Below are 19,873 nucleotides of genomic sequence, written 5' to 3' on the forward strand. Positions count from 1 at the left end.
CACTTGGTGAAAAGATGGGGTGAATTTGGCCTGGTCCATCCTGTCTCTGAAGTTAAACAAAGGAGCAAAGGAGCTTTTTTTTTTTTTTTTTTGTAGAATTCTTAGGGAGTGGTATTTAGAACCAAACAAGAAGACATTTCTCCCTCTGTTTAGTAAAATAGACCCGTCTGGACTTCCGTGTCTGTATATGAGAATAATTCACTCAATGGCTTTCACACCCGACCCCTGTGAAGTTAGTTCTTCAGACAGTATGTATGGGGAGGGCATCTGCTTGGAAGAGATCCAGAATCCCGGGTCTTCTCCCCTGCGGTCTATACCTTTCCAGAGCCTCTGAGAGTGAAAATCTCAGTCCGTGTGCATCTTAACCTGAGTCCTGGGTTCTTCAGTGGCATCTCGCCCTCTAACCCCGCCCACTAACAGATTTCTCTTCAAAGAACTCAGAGACACACCAAAAATCTTCCCTGATGGTTCCCGTTTGTTTAGATCTACGTTAATCATCGTGTTCTCACATGAACAACTCCAAATGCCTCTGTTGTTAGCTTTTACAATCATACAAAGGATCTTGTTCTCCAGAGTCATGAATCTGTTCAAGATTACAATCCCCAGAATTGCTTACTCAGAAAGGTTAGGCTGAAGGTTTCAGAAGTGGAGTTCAAGGCCCCTGAAGAGCACAGTTTGTGTTCCTAATCAGCCTCCCAACAGCAACAGGATCTTCTTTGTGCCTTGGTGGCTTATTTGACATGTATTGAGATATGATTCTCATGAAACACAGATGCCCAGGAGAAATTGCGTGAGAAACTCTGTGACGACCCGAAGGTCGCAAATCTGTCTTATGTGGTGTCTACACACAGCTCAGGAGATCCAGATGTCCACAGCTGTGCTCTCCTGGTCTAACCTGCAGCTCCCTGCATCTGATGGTTCAGTCCTCTGGTATAGCCTGCTGTTTCCTGCTTCTGATAGCTCTGTTCTCTCCTCGTCTAACCTGCGGTGTCCTGCTTCTGATGGCTCTGCCCTTTCTAGTCTAACGAGCACTGTTTGTGCTGGATGTAGAGAGACAAAACTTTGCCTTGGCATCTAAAGCAGACTCTTCCCTTAAACAGTAGATGTACAAGGAGACAAAGACAGAAAGTTACAGGTGCCCTGTCCTGCTATTTCTTAGCAGGGACCTCTCCCATGGCCCAGATCTTTACCAGGTAGAAGGGGCCAGACTCCTAACTGGTGCTGTTTGGTGGTGCTGTTATCCAGCAGGGTCTGGCCATGAAAATGAACCACGTGAATGTCTTGGGAGCCGCCCATGTTCAGCAGGTGGAGCCTCACCCACTCTTGCTCGTACATTATCAGGCCAGGCAGATTGTAGATCATCCCATTAATGGCTAAAAGGAAAGAGAGAGAGCTGTAATCAATCAAACACTTGTATGCACAAGGAGGAGTCGGGTACGCCATCCACTCCGCTCCCTTCTTCCTCATTACTGGGCATTCTTAGACCTACCCAGGTGTAGAAAGAGCCCTTGGTGGTTTCATAGAACCGATGCGAGGCTGAATGAAGACTTTTGAATTTTTAGGCTACTTCTCAAACATCTACAGAAGTGTGGGTTGGCTCTATTTTGGAATGGTTTTTCTTTCTCCCACAGATTTTGTCCCTCTCCTGCTTAAGGCTTTGCCCATTTGCCTTTCACGTTGATCGTATAAATGTCCCCTTGATGCAGAAAGATGAAAGGGGCAGATAATGCTAGCCCCTAGGGTGAGAGTCAGTTAACAGTAGCAGTGTGTCACCTTTCCTTGGTGTGGCTCCTCAGCTCACCTCTCAGGACTGAGTCTAAGATCGCCACGCTGTATCTACCTTCCCTTTAGTGAAATCGGTGGATTTTTTGTTTTAGGTGAGGTCTTGGTATATACCCCAGGCCAGCCTGGAACTCTCTCTCTTTAGCTCAAGGTGATCCTGAACTCAAGGTCTTCTTGTCTTATCCTTGGGCACAATACCATACCACTGTGTGTGTGTGTGTGTGTCTGTATGTGTCTGTGTGTTTAAAGCTCCTAATAAACTTAACCACCTTAAAAACATAACACACATACACATGCATGCACGTGCACGCACACACACACACACACACACAAATTAATGAAAAAGTTTGGTGCTATCACTTAACTGGAACAGAAGCAGGGTAAGGAGACTTCAAGGGATTGCTGTAGGATTTCAGAAACCAATCAAAGAAACTTTTGGAGGGGGAGGGATTGCAATTATTCTGGCACTTGTCGAATCATTTCGAGTACAGGAACGCCTGCCTACATACTTGAGCACCAGCTGTCACCCCCGTGCTCCAGTTTCTGTTCAAGAATTTGATGTCATAAGCGTGAAGGGCAGTGGGAGTGGTCACTACGTCAGCATCGTTCAGGGGATGCACTAGGATATGGGAGAGAGGAGTTTCAACAGAGATGCTCAGTGGACATTCGGTAGATGAGGAAGGATGAGAGGACTTGTTCATTCATTCACTATTTCATTTGTATTCTGAGCATGTGCTACGAAAGCCAGGCACTGAGCTAGAACCTGGAGGACTCCAGAGGTCTGCTTGTCACATACCCCGATAAATACTACACATTGGGATCACTAAATGTCCAAGAATTGGGAATGTGTTTAGGACTGAAGCTATAATAAACATAGCTGGCTTTTGGGGGAAACCAGAAAGCATTTTCTGGAGGATGCTCCTCAAGCAAAGGGCATAATCAAGAGACAGCCCATCTTATTCTTCAGCCTGTGGGGTCTTACTAGGCTGAGGGGATTCCTAAAGGGGATACTTCCTGCTCATTCAAGCAGCTTCAGGGCTGAAAGGCCTAGAGATGGAAGAGGGAATGGAAGGGAAGGGCAGAAAAGGGCAGGGGAGGGAAGGGAAGGAAAGAAAAGGAAAGGGGAGGGGAGGGGAGGAAAGGGAAAGAGAAGAAAGGGAGGGGAAGGAGGGATCTCTGTTTGCAATCTGTCCAACAGCTGTCTGAATCAACTGTACTCTAACAGAAGTTTTTTATATTTGAATTTAAAAAAAAAATCTTTAAAGGTTTTTATGAAAAGCAGATTCCACTAGTAGTTGGTGGCTTCTAGAACAAGTGTAAATCATTGTTTCTGCTTGTGTCTCAAAGTATTTACAGGTGACATTATTGAACGTCTAGAAGTAAGGCCATGTACTTAAGAAGTGTGCCTTGAGCACATCAGTGATAGAGGAAGAATGAATCTACCGAGCCTGGGTGGCTGGCTAGAGGTGCCATCTAATAGCATGCTATGAAAATATTTTGACATATATTGTTCATTTATTTGCTATTTATTCTTTCAGACAAGGTCTCTGTGTGTAGTTCAGCCCTCCTATCCCAGCCTTCAGTGCTGTGATTTCAGGCCTGTGCGCCTTTCTCCTCCCTCAGTATTCTGACAGACTCGATACCAAAAGCACAAGTTCTCACTAATCGGAGACTCCAGAACAATGGCCTTCATTTTCAAACTTCCAAAACAGGCCTGAGTTGTCTCTGATTTATTTTTAAATTTATTTTCACTTTGTGTGTCACATGTGTATGTGTGTGCACATGTGCTCGGGTGTGCACATGTAAGCGCGCGTGCGCACACACACACACACACACACACACCTATGGTATGAATGCAGAAGTCAGAGGACACCTTGTGGGAATCTGTTCTTTTCAAATCATGCAGGTTTGGGAGATGGCCCTTGGGTTTGTAAGCAAGCCCTCTTACTTTCTGAACCGTCTTACCACTCATGAGTCTTTATTTTCTTCTGATTTCTAACTGTTGTTGTTTTGGCTGGGCACTAAACTCTTCATCCTGCCTTTTTCTAAGCCTGTTTTTTTAATTAATTTGCCATTTTACAGGCCACGTTCCTCAAGAGACTTCTGAATAGAGACAGTTTCCTCCATATCATCTCCTAAGGGCAGGCTGTCTTGCCTGTATCCTGTTGCCTGGATGCTTAGCTTCCTAGTTCCTTAAATTCTCATGCCACCTGGTACAGATGTTGCCTACAGAGGCCAAGAGATGGAGCTGATATAGCCACTCTGATTTCAGAAAAGGCACAGGGATGATCATTTCTTAGTCTAAATACTAATTGTTTTAGACTGCAAGAAACAGGGTCATTAGTATCTTAAAGAGTAGGGTGATACCGTGCCCATGCCTATGTATGTTGCCGTCTGGAGGACAGTGCCCATTTTCTTGGTTAGTTTTATGTTGTCTGGCAGCAGCCAGTGTATGCTGTCCAGCAGTCTCTCTGTGCTCTTTAGCAGGGTTTCCTATGGGCCAGATCCTCTCTCTAGGATGCTGAAGAGCCAGGATTCCTTGATGCTGGCTCCTCAAGAACACCCTAAGGTCTAATCTTTTGAAGACCTAAAGGCAGGAATCATTGTGACCTTGTGAGGTTTAATCAGGACAGATGAAAGTCAGAGGAAAAATACCGTAAAACTTGTGGGAATTTTTCACTTCTGGAGAATCGATTCTCCATGACCTTTTGGACTTTTCATAGTACCAACTCTTCTTTTCATCAAAGGCCATGAAGAGCAAGACAAATTCCCTCCTGTCCACAGGCAGATTGCTCTCCTCGTGAAGTGTTCCTTTCCGGCAGATCAGGAGGGGGCCAATCAAACCCGAGTGGATGTCTTTCTCCTGGAGGACAAGACAAGCAAAGTGCAAACGCTCGTCGTTCATTGGAATATTCTTATTTTCTCTCCTGACAAGTACAGTTCTTACACAAAAAGAAATCTCGTCTAAGAGGCTCCAAACTTGAAGACCAGTAATGAATAAGTCTGGGTTGTTATCCTTTATCTGAATAATAACATTAAAAATCGGCAACCAAATGGACACCATTTATTGAGCGTCCATACTTTATTAAAGGTTTTGCCTGTAGTATCTTATTTAATCCTGACAACAATCCCAACGGCAAGTGGAAATATTCATTGAACGCATGTCTACTAACCTCCCCACACCCCCTTCCTTCTACCACTCTCTGTTTTGGTTTTGGGAACGGAATTGATTTCCATCCCCAGCCTCTTTCTAATTCTTTCAAAGACAAGTTCTCACTAAATGGTTCAGCCCATCCTTGAATACACTCCGAGCCAATCCCCTAAACCCCTAAACTACTTGTCCAGGGACAAAGGGAATCACAGGAAACTGTCTAGAAACCTTGGTCTAATAAAGACAGGTATTTGCTCTGTCTTTGAGGGCAAATCTGAAGCCAAGCTGTCCTTTGACAGGTGGAGAGTTGGGAGAGGGCTTTGGGCTTTGCTGGCTGTGAACCTGGGCGGAGTCCTCAGCCATCTGTGTTTGGGAGTCTCACTGTACAAAGGTCTCTCTCTCTCTAACGGTCAAGGACAAAGAAGACAGTGAGAATCCAGTGGGTCTGCATGGACGCTGGTTTCTTTCTGCCTTTCCTGGGTGCCTAAGGCCAGCCAAGAAGACAGGAGGTGGGCACAGCTTGTCCTGATCAACACAGTTGCTAGTTTGACCAGAGAAACTAATTGTTCCTACCTTCCTGAATGTGCTTGGATTATTCCTTCGGGAACACCGCAGCGTCCTCCCTCTGTCCTTGTTTAACTTAGAACAGAACTGACTTCTTATCGTATTGTTCTTTATTAGCAAAGGCTACACATTAAGTAACAAACTGAATCTCCTCATGGCCTAAGTGGAGCAGCAAAAACATTTCCTAAGTTGATGAAAATGATTGACCAGGTCTCTTCCTCAAGAGGGCACCAGATCTCATTACAGACGGTTGTGAGCCACCATGTGGTTGTGGGGAATTGAACTCGGACCTTTGGAAGAGCAAGCAGTGCTGTTAACTGCTGAGGCCCCGACTTAAGACTAAACTACTTTAAATTGCAAACTAGCATGGTTCTCTGGGAGCACACTCAGATTTATGTATCCCCTGGACATCCATTGAATGAACACTTGTCTGTGCCATGTCTAATGAACTGTGTGGAGTATCTCTGGTTATGGCAGCCACACCGTGAATGGCAGCTCTACCACATGTCCCAGGAAAAGCATGGGAGCCTTTTTTTTTCCAGACCAGGCTGGCCTCACAGAGATCTGACTGCCTCTCCCTCCCAAGTGCCAGGATCAAAGGTGTGCGCCACCATCACCCAGTCTGTAGGAGATGCTTAAAAACAACAACAACAACAACAGAAATTGTGGCTTTATGATGAGGGTAGAGATCAGAATTCAAAACCTACCACATTCACTGCAGAGTAGTAGGTCCAAGCCCGGCAGGCAGAGCCAGCGTTCTCTGGCCCGGAGCGCTCGATGGCATGCCACACATACGTATAACTGCTGTTGGGCTGGACAGCATTGTCTTCCTGAAACCATTCAGGAGAGTCATCTTCATAAGTCTTTCCCTCAGAGGACTTTTCGTAGAAAAGTCCATGGGCATGAAGAGAGTATGGTCTGGATGCTAAATTTTTAAAGCGAACCTAGAAGAAGAAGAAGAAGAAGAAGAAGAAGAAGAAGAAGAAGAAGAAGAAGAAGAAGAAGAAGAAGAAGAAGAAGAAGAAGAAGAAGAAGAAGAAGAAGAAGAAGAAGAAAGAGTGACCCACAAATGTCTTAACGTACCAAACCAAAACTTGTCAGCACTAAAGGCTGTGACTGGCAGTCATGATATCAGAGCTAAGGTGTACTGGGCGCTTATAACTGCAAATGAATTTTTGCATATTACTTGATTTAACGCAAGACCCAAAGAGAGGGAGTCAGGCAACCACTGATGATATCATGGGCTAAAAGAAGTGTTTCCTCTGTTATCAGAGCAAGAGAGCCAACTAACACAGACTTCATTGCCTTCCATGACTGATTAATTGGTTTTGCTGTGTCGGAGTTCAAGGCCAGGACCTTGCAGATGCCAGACTAAGTAGTTACTCTTTACCCATGGAGCCATCTCCCCACCCCTGTGTGTCTTTTGAAAAGGAACAAATGGTTATTGACAAATTGGCAGATACCCTCACAGGTCAAAGGTTATATTTTTGGACATAGATATGGGGCAGTTTTTCTTGCGTTTTGTCTGCTTATTGTTGTTATTGTTTTGTTTTTGTTTGACATGTGAGAGCTTAGGAAGGATGGGGAGATAAACTCTGTTATAAAAGCAAGTTGTTGTCTGTGAAGTGGATACAGGGTTTTAAAAGCAATCAATGACCAAGACTGGTAAAATGCTTAAGAAACTGGCTTACTCTTTTAGAGCAGAGAGACATCTTCATTTTCCAGTTTCCTTTCATTTGGTCTCATATTGTCTCTTAAGAAAATGCTGGGATATATTTATAAATTACTACAGTTGCTGTCACCACTTCTGCCATGGAACACAGCTGAGTCATTTTCTACGTTAGGTCAACACAGCCTGGCTTCAGCTAGAAATGCCAGTGCTGCCTCTTCCAGATTAAACAATTTTCAGGGTTAAAACGTCTTAGATATTTTTTAATCTCAAAAATTGCCAAATAATCAAGCAGACTTTGGGGGTGGGGAATGGCAGTTATTCATCAGTTCTGAGAAACAAATTAGCTTTGGTGCTTGTGGCGAATCCCTGGAGACTCAGTGGGCTCGAGGATGGCTTACTTGGATCACGTCACCCACTTCAGCTCTGATAACAGGACCCAGAATCCCAAGATGCTCCTCGTATTCCGCCCGAGGATCACGTCTGGTGAAAGTACTGTCCAGGTATTTTCTGAAAACAACTTTCTTGTATGTGGTGTCCTTTGGAGTGGCATCAGAGTCTTCACTGTCCATTTCACTGAAGTGACAGCAATAGCATTCATTAAAAAAAAAAAGAAGAAGAAGAAGAAATTAAGTACTGTTGGGGAAATCTGGGAGAGATGACTCAGCAGTTAGGAGCTCTGGTTGCTCTTGCAGAGGACCTATGTTTGATTCCCAGCACCCACTGTGGGCAGCTCACAACCACTTGTAACCCCAGTTCTAGAGATATTCTGGCCTTTAAGGATGCCACGCACATACACAGTTCATAATACATTCAGGCACTCATACCTACACATAAAATAAAAATAAACAATTGAAAGGAATTAGGAAATAATCTGTTTGGTAACTAGCCTAGAATATTTAATAACCACTTCGTGTATAAGTTAATGAATATATATATAAATGAAAACCCTATGTATGTTTTAGTTTCCAGCTCAAATATTATTTCTTAGATAATACTTCCTAGGATCTCTTGGACTAGGTCAAGTATAATTTCATTTATTTATTTAGTATATTAATATATCAGTATAATAAATATATGTATGGTATTATTATAGTCTACACAGTAGATTTCTATAGTAGTCCTATAGTATCTCTTTTTTTGTTTGTTTTTGTGTTTCGAGACAGGGTTTCTCTGTAGTTTTCTCTGGAACTAGCTCTTGTAGACCAGGCTGGCCTTGAACTCACAGAGATCCTCCTGTCTCTGCCTCCTGAGTGCTGGGATTAAAGACGTGCGCCACCACCGCCCGGCTTGTCCTATAGTATTTCTACAGGATGTATAACAAATTATGTGAGACCTGAGAGATCTATTAATATCTTGGTCTGCCACTAAGGAGTAAGTCTTATGAGGCCAAGTATTCTGCTCAGCCTGCTCATGATATGTTCTCCAATTCTGTTTTTTTCTTTTCTTTCCTTCCTTCCTTCCTTCCTTCCTTCCTTTTTCCTTCCTTCCTTTCTTTCCTTTTTTGTTTCTTTATCAAGGTAGTGTTTCTCTGTAGCTTTGAAGCCTGACCTGGAACTAGCTCTTGTAGACCAGGCTCGCCTCAAACTCACAGAGATCTGCCTGCCTCTGCCTCCCAAGTGCTGGGATTAAAGGCGTGTGCCACCACCATTGCCCAGCTGCGTTCTCCAATTCTTAGCATGTTATTTGGCATAGAGTATGCACACAGTAGGCACTTAATATGCTTTTGTCAAGCACATAAATTAATAAACAAATATAATGATATAGTAACAGACAACATCATTCAATGGGTTAGACCGGAGTTGGGACTTCCAGATGATGGTCAGTTGAGTTAGAAGGCCACCCTCATGAAAGGGATCAGATAGACGCATGTCTTTTACCCTGAGTGGCTGTTCTTGGCTTTGATTTTGCTAAAGCATATTATTTATAAGCTTTTAGACACGGGTCTGAGCAAAGATTTTCATGATAAGACTCTCAAAATCAGGTAACAAAACACAAATGGACAGATGGAATTCCATTCATGCAATATCAGACTAAGGTGACATGTGGCAGAGGAAACAGTCAAGAGAATTAAGAAACAACTTATGTGATTGGAAAACACATGTTGTATCAGATATATAGACATGTATCTGATAAGGAGTCAATATCTAAACGTATACGAGGAACTTAATTACTAGCAAAAATATTGATTAATAGCAGGCAAAGAATGCAATATACATTATTATTAATAATTAATTAATAAACAGAATAATATGCTAACATAAATTTTTATATATAATATATTTAAATTTTTGATATATTATCAAAAGAAGACTTAGAAATTCCCGACAAGTACATAAAATGCTACTGTTAATGATCAAAAATGAAAATAAAAATCCCAAGGATATCACTTTTAATCGGTTAAAATAGTGATTATAGGAACAGGAGATAAGTGTTAACAAGCACGTGGAGAAAAAGAAGCCTTTAAAATAGAAAAAAAGTGAATCTAAATGATAAAACATTATTAAAAATAGGACAGAGGTTGCTCAAAAAATCAACAACAGAGTTCCAACATACATTGCAGTCTCATTTCTCTCTCTTGCCCTTTCTTTGAATGGGGTTTCACTGTGTGGCACTAGCTAGCCTAGCAGTTACTACATTATATAATCCACGCTGGTCTTGACCTCCCAGAGATCTGCCCGCTTTTGTCTCCCAAGTGCAGGGATTAAAATGTGTCACCATGCCTGGCTGGAAATCTCATTTTGGGCCACAGAATTGAAGGTGAAATTTGTACATTAAAGAAACAGCTGCATGCTGGGCGGTGGTGGCGCACGCCTTTAATCCCAGCACTTGGGAGGCAGAGGCAGGCGGATCTCTGTGAGTTCGAGACCAGCCTGGTCTACAAGAGCTAGCTCCAGGACAGGCTTTAAAACCACAGAGAAACCCTGTCTCCAAAAACCAAAAACCAAAAAAAAAAAAAAGAAAAGAAAAGAAAAAGAAACAGCTGCATTATTACAGGATTATTTATAACAGCCAAATGTATAATCAACCTAAGAGTCTATTAATGGATGCATGAATAAAGAAAATTACACACACACACACACACACACACACACACAGGAACACAAGATAGCCTCTATAAAGAAGAAAAAATTGTCATGTTACTAAATGAAAAGAGCCAAGCACAGAAAGACAAAAACTCACAGAAGTAGAGTGGTTACCAGGGACTTGGAGGGAAGCAGACTGGGAAGGTGTTGGTCAAAGGATACAAAATTTCATTCAGAGAGCAAATGTACCTTCAGGAGACCTACTATACAGCATGGCAACTATAACCAGTCATTGTGTAGTACAGCCTTGAAAACTGGCGAGAGTAAGCTCTAAGAGCTCTCTAACAGAAGATAAGTGTATGGTGCATGTGTTTATTAGCTTGCGATACTTCCACAGGTATTGAAATCCCTCATATTTGGCAGCATCAATATTCATCAACAGCAAAAACAACAACAAAACTTGTGAATGCCATGTGAAATCTTACGGAGCAATAGAAGGAATGGTTAGATTGTTTAATAATGAGGATGTATCTCTGAAGAATTCTGTTTAGTGGTTTAAAAAAAAAAGCCAATCCCCTAAGATCACATGTAGCAGGACACAGTGGTCATGAAATGACAAAATGGCAGATACAGAGATCTGACTAGTGACCACAAGGCTAAGGTGGAGTACGGGTGGGAGGGAAGTAGATGGGCGGTATGAGGCATGTGTGTGTGTGTGTGTGTGTGTGTGTGTGTGTGTATGTGTGTGTGTGTGTAGATGGCAATGTTCTCTCTCATGACAGCAGCAAGGTCCATACACTTTTTTGTAGTATAGTATACTTTCCTAAGAGACTACCACTGGAGTGACCCAGTAAAGTATATAAGGAATATTGTGTAATTTCTCACAAGAGTGTGTGATTCCACAATTATCTCAAAATAAAAAGCTTAATAAAAATATAAATCCAACACATTAGTTCCCACAGATCTTATCAACTAAGTGAGAGACCAAAAGACATCAAATTCTCTTACAGATTCAAATCTCTCAAGTCAATGGAAATAAGCCCCAAACTCATCCTTCAAACACCTAATAGCTATAATATCGCCAAAGCCATCAACGGAGAAACTTATTCTGCCTTCCCTTTTGTCTTTCTTTCTTGCTGGCCCCATCTATCCACACACGGAACACATGAGCAGGCAAAACAACTCTGCCAGCTCTAAGAGCCAGCTTCAGGCCTGAGAGGCAAGAGTTTGGAGGAACTGCCTTCCACTCTTTCTACTCTGTGTAAAGACTGCAACCCTGTCTCATCTTAGAGATATTCAGATAACTAGTTTATTCGCATGTAGTGATGGGCAGTTCATTTAAGTGAGAAACCACAGGGGACAGCATCTTAAAGAAGCATTCTAAAGAAAATGTTAGCCACTGTATGAACGGTCTGAGGTGAATCATTCTCAATGCACATCGTGTTTGTGTACTATAATCACACTTTTATGATATGAGTGTGGCAGCCTTGATTAACCACTACAAGCTGCTTATTGCATACAGTCACCAGATCTATCCCGACAAATCTGTAGTTCTTGCCCTGTTCTTCTGTTTTCAGCCCAGAACAGGGTGGCTTTCCATCCCTCAGTGACACTGAATTGAAAAGAATATTAAAAATAAAAGAGTAAGTGGATCTCTTAGAAACTGTTGTTAACAAGTAGATGCAAACAGAGATTTCTACATTAAAGCCTGGATTGGAAGCCAACCTCACTTGATCTGTTTTGGTCGGCAGATAGCTATGCATAGGGAAAGGTATGTATTAGGACAAGGAAAGGGGACAGGAGCATGTGTGGTAAGTGGCTATGAGAAAGGAAGGGAGACTGATTTAACCACAGCATACCATAGACTTCCTCAGTACTGGTTCTTATTTGCCTGAGTGTCATCTAAAGTGTAGAGAGCACTAATATTGGAAATGACAAAGGAAATATTACAGGCCCAGTTGACATAGGAGACTTAGACAATAGAAAGCACAGTTTGTTCAAAATCACCTCCCAGGAAGTGCTGTAGGTGATTTTCATGGCAGTGGCAGGAAAAATGAGAATATAAAGAGAGAAAACTAGCCAAACCTTTGAGAAAATTTTGAATAATCCCAGGATATTTCTTCAGCAGCAATAAAATAGTATTGCTTGTTTCCACGATGGCCACGGAGGTACCATGCTGCAATGGTATCTGGATTTCTGGAGGAGTTGGTATCTATCCTGGTGTCTGTTTTGTAGGGATCATTATAGCTTACATAATAATCTTCAGTATAATCATCATCAATGCTTTCTAGTTCCTCATTTGAAATGATTTCAACATCATCTCCATCGACTCTACTGAGACCTACTACAACAAGAGGATTCAGTTCCGTTGACTTGGAAGTGTTATTGAGTTGGGGCGATGGTGAAGAAGATGGTGTGTGAATGAGATCTGGATGGAGAAGAGTCTGGTTCAGTTCTGGAAGGGGTAAAGACTGACCAGAATCTGTAGGGTCAGATGCTCGACCAGGATCCTCAGAGGCTGTTTTGTGCCTGTGGTTAAGAGTGGGGCTTGTCTGGATGAGGTCTGGAGAGAGGGTCACTTGACTGAGGTCTGGGGATAGGATGATTTCGTCAAAATCTGGAGAGAGGGTCAAGAGGCTGAGGTCTGGGGAGAGGGTCACCTGACTGAGGTCTGAAGACTGGGGCATCTGGTCCAAATCCTGGGAAAGGACTAGCTCATCAAATTCTGGAGGGAGAGGCAAGAGGCTAAGATCGTGGGGGGAGGCTTTCTGGTTGTCATCTGGAGAAAAGGGCACCTGACCCAGGTCTGGGGAGGAAGGCATCTGGTAGTCATCAGGATAAAGGGGCACCTGACCTAGGTCTGGGGAGGAGGTCTTCTGGTTCTCATCTGGAGAAAGGGGCACCTGACCTAGGTCTGGGGAGGAGGTCTTCTGGTTCTCATCTGGAGAAAGGGGTACCTGACCGAGGTCTGGGAAGGAGGTCTTCTGGTTCTCATCTGGAGAAAGGGTCATCTGGCCCAGGTCTGGAGAAATAATTGTCTGATCTAATTCTGGAGAGATGGTAAAGAGACTTGGGTCTGAGGAGGGACTTGCTTGGCCATCTTCTGAAGACAGAGACTTTTGACTTTGGTCTGGAAAGAAAGATGTTTGACCAATGTCTTCAGGGTAGGATTCATGACTTAGGTCATAATCAAACCCCTGGCTGGGCTCTGGAGGAGAGGATCTGTGACTCAGGTCTGTGGTGGAGTGTGTTTGATCAGGATCCTGGGTAGGAAATATTGGAGATTGTTCCTCTGGGGGCAATGACAGATACACATCTAAAGCAGAGTTCATCTGTTGCAAGCCATGTGGGGGGGCCTGATGATGGTCAGGAAGTGACCTGTCAACACTCGTTGAAGGGGAGGTCTGATTCAGGTCTATGGGAAGAGCTGTTTCATTGGACTTGTGGGCTAACAGTGAGTGATTAAGTCTCTGGTCTAAAAATGTGGGCTGGGCATCTCCTCTTAGTGGGTGAAAGCCTCTTGGAGATAGAAGACTATGGATTGCCATCTTCTTACCCTTCTTCTTTCGTGTCTTGATGAACTGTCCGTTATTAAAGTCTCTGTTCCCTTTCTCCTGTGTTACTTGTGGAGATTTACGTCTAATTCCAGAAAACATTGGGAGGTCACGTGGCTTTCCTGTTGTTTTTGTAGTGGAGGTGCTATTGTCCCAAGCCCCTGAGATGTTCTGATTCTGAGGGCCATTCTGCAGCTTATCAACAGCTGTGTCTTCACCATTTGCTGGTATTATTTCATAACTACTTTTTTCAGAAGCCAAATACCATTCCCTATCCAAAAATTTGGATGTGTTCGTTTGTTTTAAGAGGAACAAATCAGTAGGAATTTCCTCGCTGGACCTCACTCTGGCATTAGTATTCTTTGGGTTTGAATGCCTCCTAGTTTTTTGGACTGGTACTTTCATCTGGGGGAACCTATACTTCATCAGGTGGGATCTTCCTAGCTTGGCTTTTTTATGCTTAGCATGTCCTTGGCTCCCTGATCCTTTTGCACCAAGGGGAAGTAGGTGAACCACTGTGATGTCTGATTGTGAATCTTCCACATCATGCTCATAATACGAGCTGGAATGGTGTTCTGTGGGAGAGTTGAGAACTGAGTTCTCACCCAAGCCAGTGAGGTCCTCCAGGAGCGTACCAGTCATGGTGGCTCCTGAGCCAGGAAGGGTTTGTTGAGATTCTTTGAGGTTGTTACTGGCAATCCCACTAAGGTTTCCTGGAGAAGATTTTGAGTCATTTACTTTGTCTGTGCTTGGAAATATGGACTCCGAGCTGTTCTCTAGAGCGAGAGCAGTAAGATTGAACTCATCTTCCTCCTGATTCCATGATGAGTTTCTGAATGATCTAATTCCTAGTGACGAAGCCAATAGATACTGGTAATCCTCATCTTCACTCTCGATGCCAAGCTCGTATTCTAAAGAGTCATGAATTTTCCGAGTTGTCACGGAAACAGATGTAGGTACAAAAGGTTCATAAATCTCATACGAGTCTTCATCATCATCATTCCGAATACATTTAACATCCCTGAATCTCAGTCTTAGGTTTTTGTGTCTTGGATTGGAATTCATGGTAGTTAACATCCACGTTCCTTCATAGGAGAGACAGAGAAGGGAAGGTTGAAAGCTCAGGAAAAGTTATAAAAACACCAGGATCTGCTGGGGGAAACAATTTCTAGTGAATTTTAACCAGAGGACCCATGTGTGAGCTATGGACCATGCTAGACTATGAATGGTGAGTTACGGAGCTACATTGACATAGAGAGAAAAGCCAAGAATAGGGTGTTTAGGAATTTTTTAAAATGTAGCTTGACATTGCTTTGGTATCTATTTACAGGGTCATTGTACTTTTAGGGTAGGGTATTTAACAGAAATTAACTTTAAACTATTGGTCTATGGAGATTAAGAAGAAAAAGAGACTTTCGGTTTGGATTGTTCAAGAATTGTTGCTTTAGAATACACCAAGAAAAGGGGAAATCAGTGATAAAACGGACCTCAAAAGTCATCACCGTGTGCTTACTTGTACATTTTGACTGAGGCTTGGAATTTGAGAGATGACGGTGAGGTTGTTTTCCCACAAAGAAAGGCTATTTAGGTATTTTTAGGAAATAATGTATGTGTCATTTTGGCAGGGAATTACTGAGACACTAAGGATGACCTGAGGCAGCACCTGGGCACTTGGAGGAGCTTACAAGTAGGAGCCGAAACAACTCTGGACAGTGCTCTCAGGCTCTTCAGAGGGAGACTTCAGGCTTAGTGAGGGCAAGTAACATTGAGCAGGATTTGAACTTGGGTCTTACACAACAATGTTGTCTCTGAGGCAGCCTCCAGGGCTCATCTAATGGTTGCTCACCTGAAGGTGGGGTGGTCTCTGATAAGAAATTGAAAAGTGGGGCTGGGGAGACAGTTCAGTTACCACAAAGACCTGAGTTTGATTCTCAGCATCCATGTAGAAAAAAAAAAAAGTCAGGGCTAGTAGCCCAGTTTGTAATTCCATCTCTGGGGAAGTGGATATAGGTGGGTCTTTGGGGTCCACTGGACAGTTACGATGGCCTATTTGGCAAATTCCATGCCACTGTTTCATACAAAGGTCTATAACACTTGAGGACTGACACCAAAGGCTGCTTTCGTGGCTAATCCCTTTCTGTTGCTTCTTCACAGTTGCATCTCTTTTTCTGCCATCGTATGTCTTTGCTGACTGGTTATTTCAGAGATGTGCAAATGGAATTGGCATGAAACTGCTTCTATTTAAGCCATTATTTTCCCAACTATAAACCATGAGCAGCAGGGTAAGGCAAGCGCACAAGGGTCCTGGAGACACACCAGGAGTTATGGTCATTTGGATAGCTCAGTAGACCTTTTTCCACCTGAGAGCAGATCAGTTTTCCCTCTAAATACCTAGACTCTTACTCACCAACATTATCCATCGTGACGGTCACGGATTCACCGCTCATAGGGAACAGGGTCAGTGTGTCCTCGTGCTTCTTCCCGTGGATGAATGAGTGCCCGGTGAAGTGGACGGTCAAAATGTCATCATAAATTCCCACACTGCAGAAGTGCCACTGGACAGTGTCATCAAAGCAGAATCCTAGAGTGGATATGCTCTCAGGCACGTAGCCGTTGAGAGCTGAAAGAGTAAAACCTGTCAACACGAGGGCCCGTAATCACAGCCCAGACAAATGCCCCTATACTCATGTGGCTGCATTAAGGCAGCGGTTATTGAAGGTAAGTGTTGAGGGCTAGTGTGTGAGCAGGTCACAGTCAGCTTCCCAAAACATGGCTGATGCTCCTGACTTAGTTGAGGGGGAAAAATCAGGATAAAGATAAAGCCTCTCACGCACATTGATTTAGTATGCATCCATCAAGCGACTATAAAATGTTACTTTATGCTCTGCTGTACTTGATTTAGATTGTCCAAGATGAGCCTACCAGGAAGACAAGTCTATATAGAAGAACTTTATCTTCTTGGGCATCATACTAGTGAGTAAGAATGAATGTCACAAAACAAGGAGCTTACTGAGCACATTTGTTGTTGAGAACTGTTATCTGTAACCTAAGGTTGACCGACAGTTAGTCTAATAGTTTCCATTCAAGCACTGAGTTCATGTATTTTAATTATCTTTAAAGGAACACCACTTTGGGCAACATCTTTATTTACATATGTACTGCACATGGTAATCCAATTAAGATATGATTTATTGGAGGGCACAACTAGTACACCCAGATCACTACTGTGACCACACTCCTAGTACGTGTGGTGTTTGGTACTAAAAACAAATATAAGTGAATATGTACCAAATATATGCTGAGTTGCTGAAAGTGTGTGTTATTAGTTTCTACATCATTGCAGATGCTTTTTTAAATGTGCTAATACTATGGGCACTGGCTGCAAGAGGCTGTGAGCAGGTATATTCCATTGACATGTGCTTTAAGATCAAATACACACTGTACTGTGAAGACAGTCATAAGGCATATCCCATTTATTTTAAAATTATTTTTAAAATATTATTACTTTTAAAAATTATATATCTTTACTTCATGAGAGCCTATCTCAAAACAACAAAAAAAGATAGTATCTGGAATATGCTGAGCTAAGAAAAGATTATTCTAATGAATTCCACTCATTTCTCTTTACTTTTCAATTTACCAGGAAATATCATGTAAATGACTTACCTGTAATTTTGGGGGGCAGCACTGGTCTAGAGTTATAGGTTTAAAGCTATCCACAGACTCTGAGCTATAGGTCTACGGCTATCACAGACCTGAGCTCTAGGTTTAGAACTATCACAGACCCAAGCTCTAGGTCTCGAGTTATCACAGAACCTGAGCTGTAGGTCTAGAACTATCACAGACCCTGAGCTGTAGGTCTAGAGCTATCACAGAACCTGAGCTGTAGGTCTAGAGCTATCACACACCCTGAGCTATAGGTCTAGAGCTATCACAGACCCTGAGCTATAGGTCTAGAGCTATCACACACCCTGAGCTGTAGGTCTAGAGCTATCACAGACCCTGAGCTATAGGTCTAGAGCTATCACAGACCCTGAGCTATAGGTCTAGAGCTATCACAGACCCGAGCCACAGGTCTAGAACTATCACAGAACCTGAGCTCTAGGTCTAGAGTTATCACAGAGCTTTTAATGGAAGGAAATTATGTGAAGTCAGCTTAATGTGGCACCTGTCAGTCCTGAAACTACATGAACAGTCTCTGGGAAGCCACCTGCATAGAGGTGGTTATTCATTAGAAAAGGTGATGGAGGTAGCTTTTTATTTTGAGGAATGGTGTGTGTGTGTGTGTGTATGTGCATGGGTGTGTGCATGTGTACATGTTTGTATTCATGGGTGTGTGTGTGCATGGGTTTGTGTGCATGAGGGCGTGCGTGCGTGCACGTGTGTGTGTGTAGGGGACTCTGGTTGTTGGGAGGAAATTGCTTGCAGATGCCACAGTGAACTCATCTCAGACTTCTCATGACAATGGACTTTGAAAACATAGCAAATATCAAGTTCAGGGAGCTTTCCCTCTGCTCTGAATTCCTCTCCACATAATTTCTCTTCAGACTTCTGCATCCACCGCCTTCTCACGACACTGGGCTCCCAGGCTCACCTTGCTTGACTCTGATTGGAGAATGCAGCTTTCTCTAAAAGACATCTTATCTCTGTCCTGGCATCAACTAGAGGGTCTTTGCCACGCACATTTCTAAAATCCTTAGGTACCACTGACCAAGGTCCTTGTGCCTTTCTTCCCAGCCTTCATCGTTGCCTAGCGCATGCACACTTTAACACACATACACCACATCACATTCACATACTACACATACACATACATATGCACCACACACACATACATACATACCACACCACACAAACACATATACATACCGCACATACACATCACACAAACACATACCACACATACATACACACACAAACACACATCACACATACATACACACACCATGCCATACACATACATACACTGTACACACATACATACACCACAGACACACATGCACACCACACAAACACACATACCACACATCACATACACATACCACACATACACACACCACAAACACATATATACATACAAACCATACCATACAAACACTTATACACACCACACAAACACATACCACACATACATACACAGACTCACAAACATACACCACACATACACACCACACACACAAACATACACACATACCACGCCACACACACATGGCACACACCTTTAATCCCAGCACCCAGGAGGCAGAGGCAGGCGGATCTCTGTGAGTTCGAGACCAGCCTGGTCTACAAGCGCTAGTTCCAGGACAGGCTTCAAAGCTACAGAGAAACCCTGTTTCAGAAAACAAATAAACAAACAAACAAACCCCACACAAAATTTGGAAGCATGAGGCCACTCTGACTTAAAGGAATACTAGACTTTGAACCTTGTCTTAAAAGAAAAAAAGCTTTGGTTGCTTTGTTGTCAGGCATCCCATTACCAAGTCTTCAGACCCTGAGTGAGGAGAGGAGGGGTTGCTTTTGAGAGAGGATTAAGCCATCATATTTTTGCCTTTGGGTAAAGACATGCTGCAACCACTAGAGTAAAAAAGACAGATGGAAACGGGGGCTCCGACTTACTGCTCATGATATTTGATTCATAAAACTTGGGGTCGTCACGTTTCACCTCTTCAGGATTTTCACAAAACTTGTTGATGTTGTCCTCAATGTACCAGCTCTTGTTCTCATCAAACACAGCAAACACAGCCTGCTGCTCAATGTCTGCTGCCCTCTGGAGGTGAAAGGGCAGGGATTAAAGCTCCAGTTGGCTCCTACTTCCCCATTGCTTTGAGTCCAGAAAAGCCACATTTCAGGCACCTATGAGAGCCCAGGATGTGCCAAACACTTGTCAGAGATAGAGCTAATACGTGAAAGCAAACAGAAGGGGATCAGAGAACTCAGTCAAAAGTTCCTAGGGGAAAATGCTGCCTCCGTTCGGCACCTGCAAGTGTTTGTCTGTAGTGGAGAACTTTTCAGCACGAAAGACCGAGTGTGCTCCAGATGATGTAAAGGAGGAGCAGAAGGTTGCAACAGGAAAGCCTCATGCCCTTCCTTCCCGTGTCCTTTACGATATCAATAAATCAGGATCTTG

General features: G+C 43.1%; 1 protein-coding gene across 1 annotated transcript in view; it reads right to left on the bottom strand.

Annotated features, from left to right (window-relative positions):
- The window catches only part of F5 (coagulation factor V), a 77,612-nt gene that overhangs the window by 11,954 nt on the left and 45,785 nt on the right, over positions 1-19,873 (bottom strand). The window contains exons 11-17 of the mRNA XM_057770652.1: positions 19,363-19,513; positions 16,154-16,366; positions 12,278-14,831; positions 7,568-7,742; positions 6,205-6,441; positions 4,438-4,645; positions 1,191-1,373 (exon numbers count right to left, since the gene is read on the bottom strand). Coding sequence (XP_057626635.1) covers positions 1,191-1,373; positions 4,438-4,645; positions 6,205-6,441; positions 7,568-7,742; positions 12,278-14,831; positions 16,154-16,366; positions 19,363-19,513 — 3,721 coding nt within the window. The remainder of the gene's footprint in view (positions 1-1,190; positions 1,374-4,437; positions 4,646-6,204; positions 6,442-7,567; positions 7,743-12,277; positions 14,832-16,153; positions 16,367-19,362; positions 19,514-19,873) is intronic.

This window comes from Chionomys nivalis, chromosome 5 (assembly GCF_950005125.1).
Source record: "Chionomys nivalis chromosome 5, mChiNiv1.1, whole genome shotgun sequence".
NCBI classification, from domain to species: Eukaryota; Metazoa; Chordata; class Mammalia; order Rodentia; family Cricetidae; genus Chionomys; species Chionomys nivalis.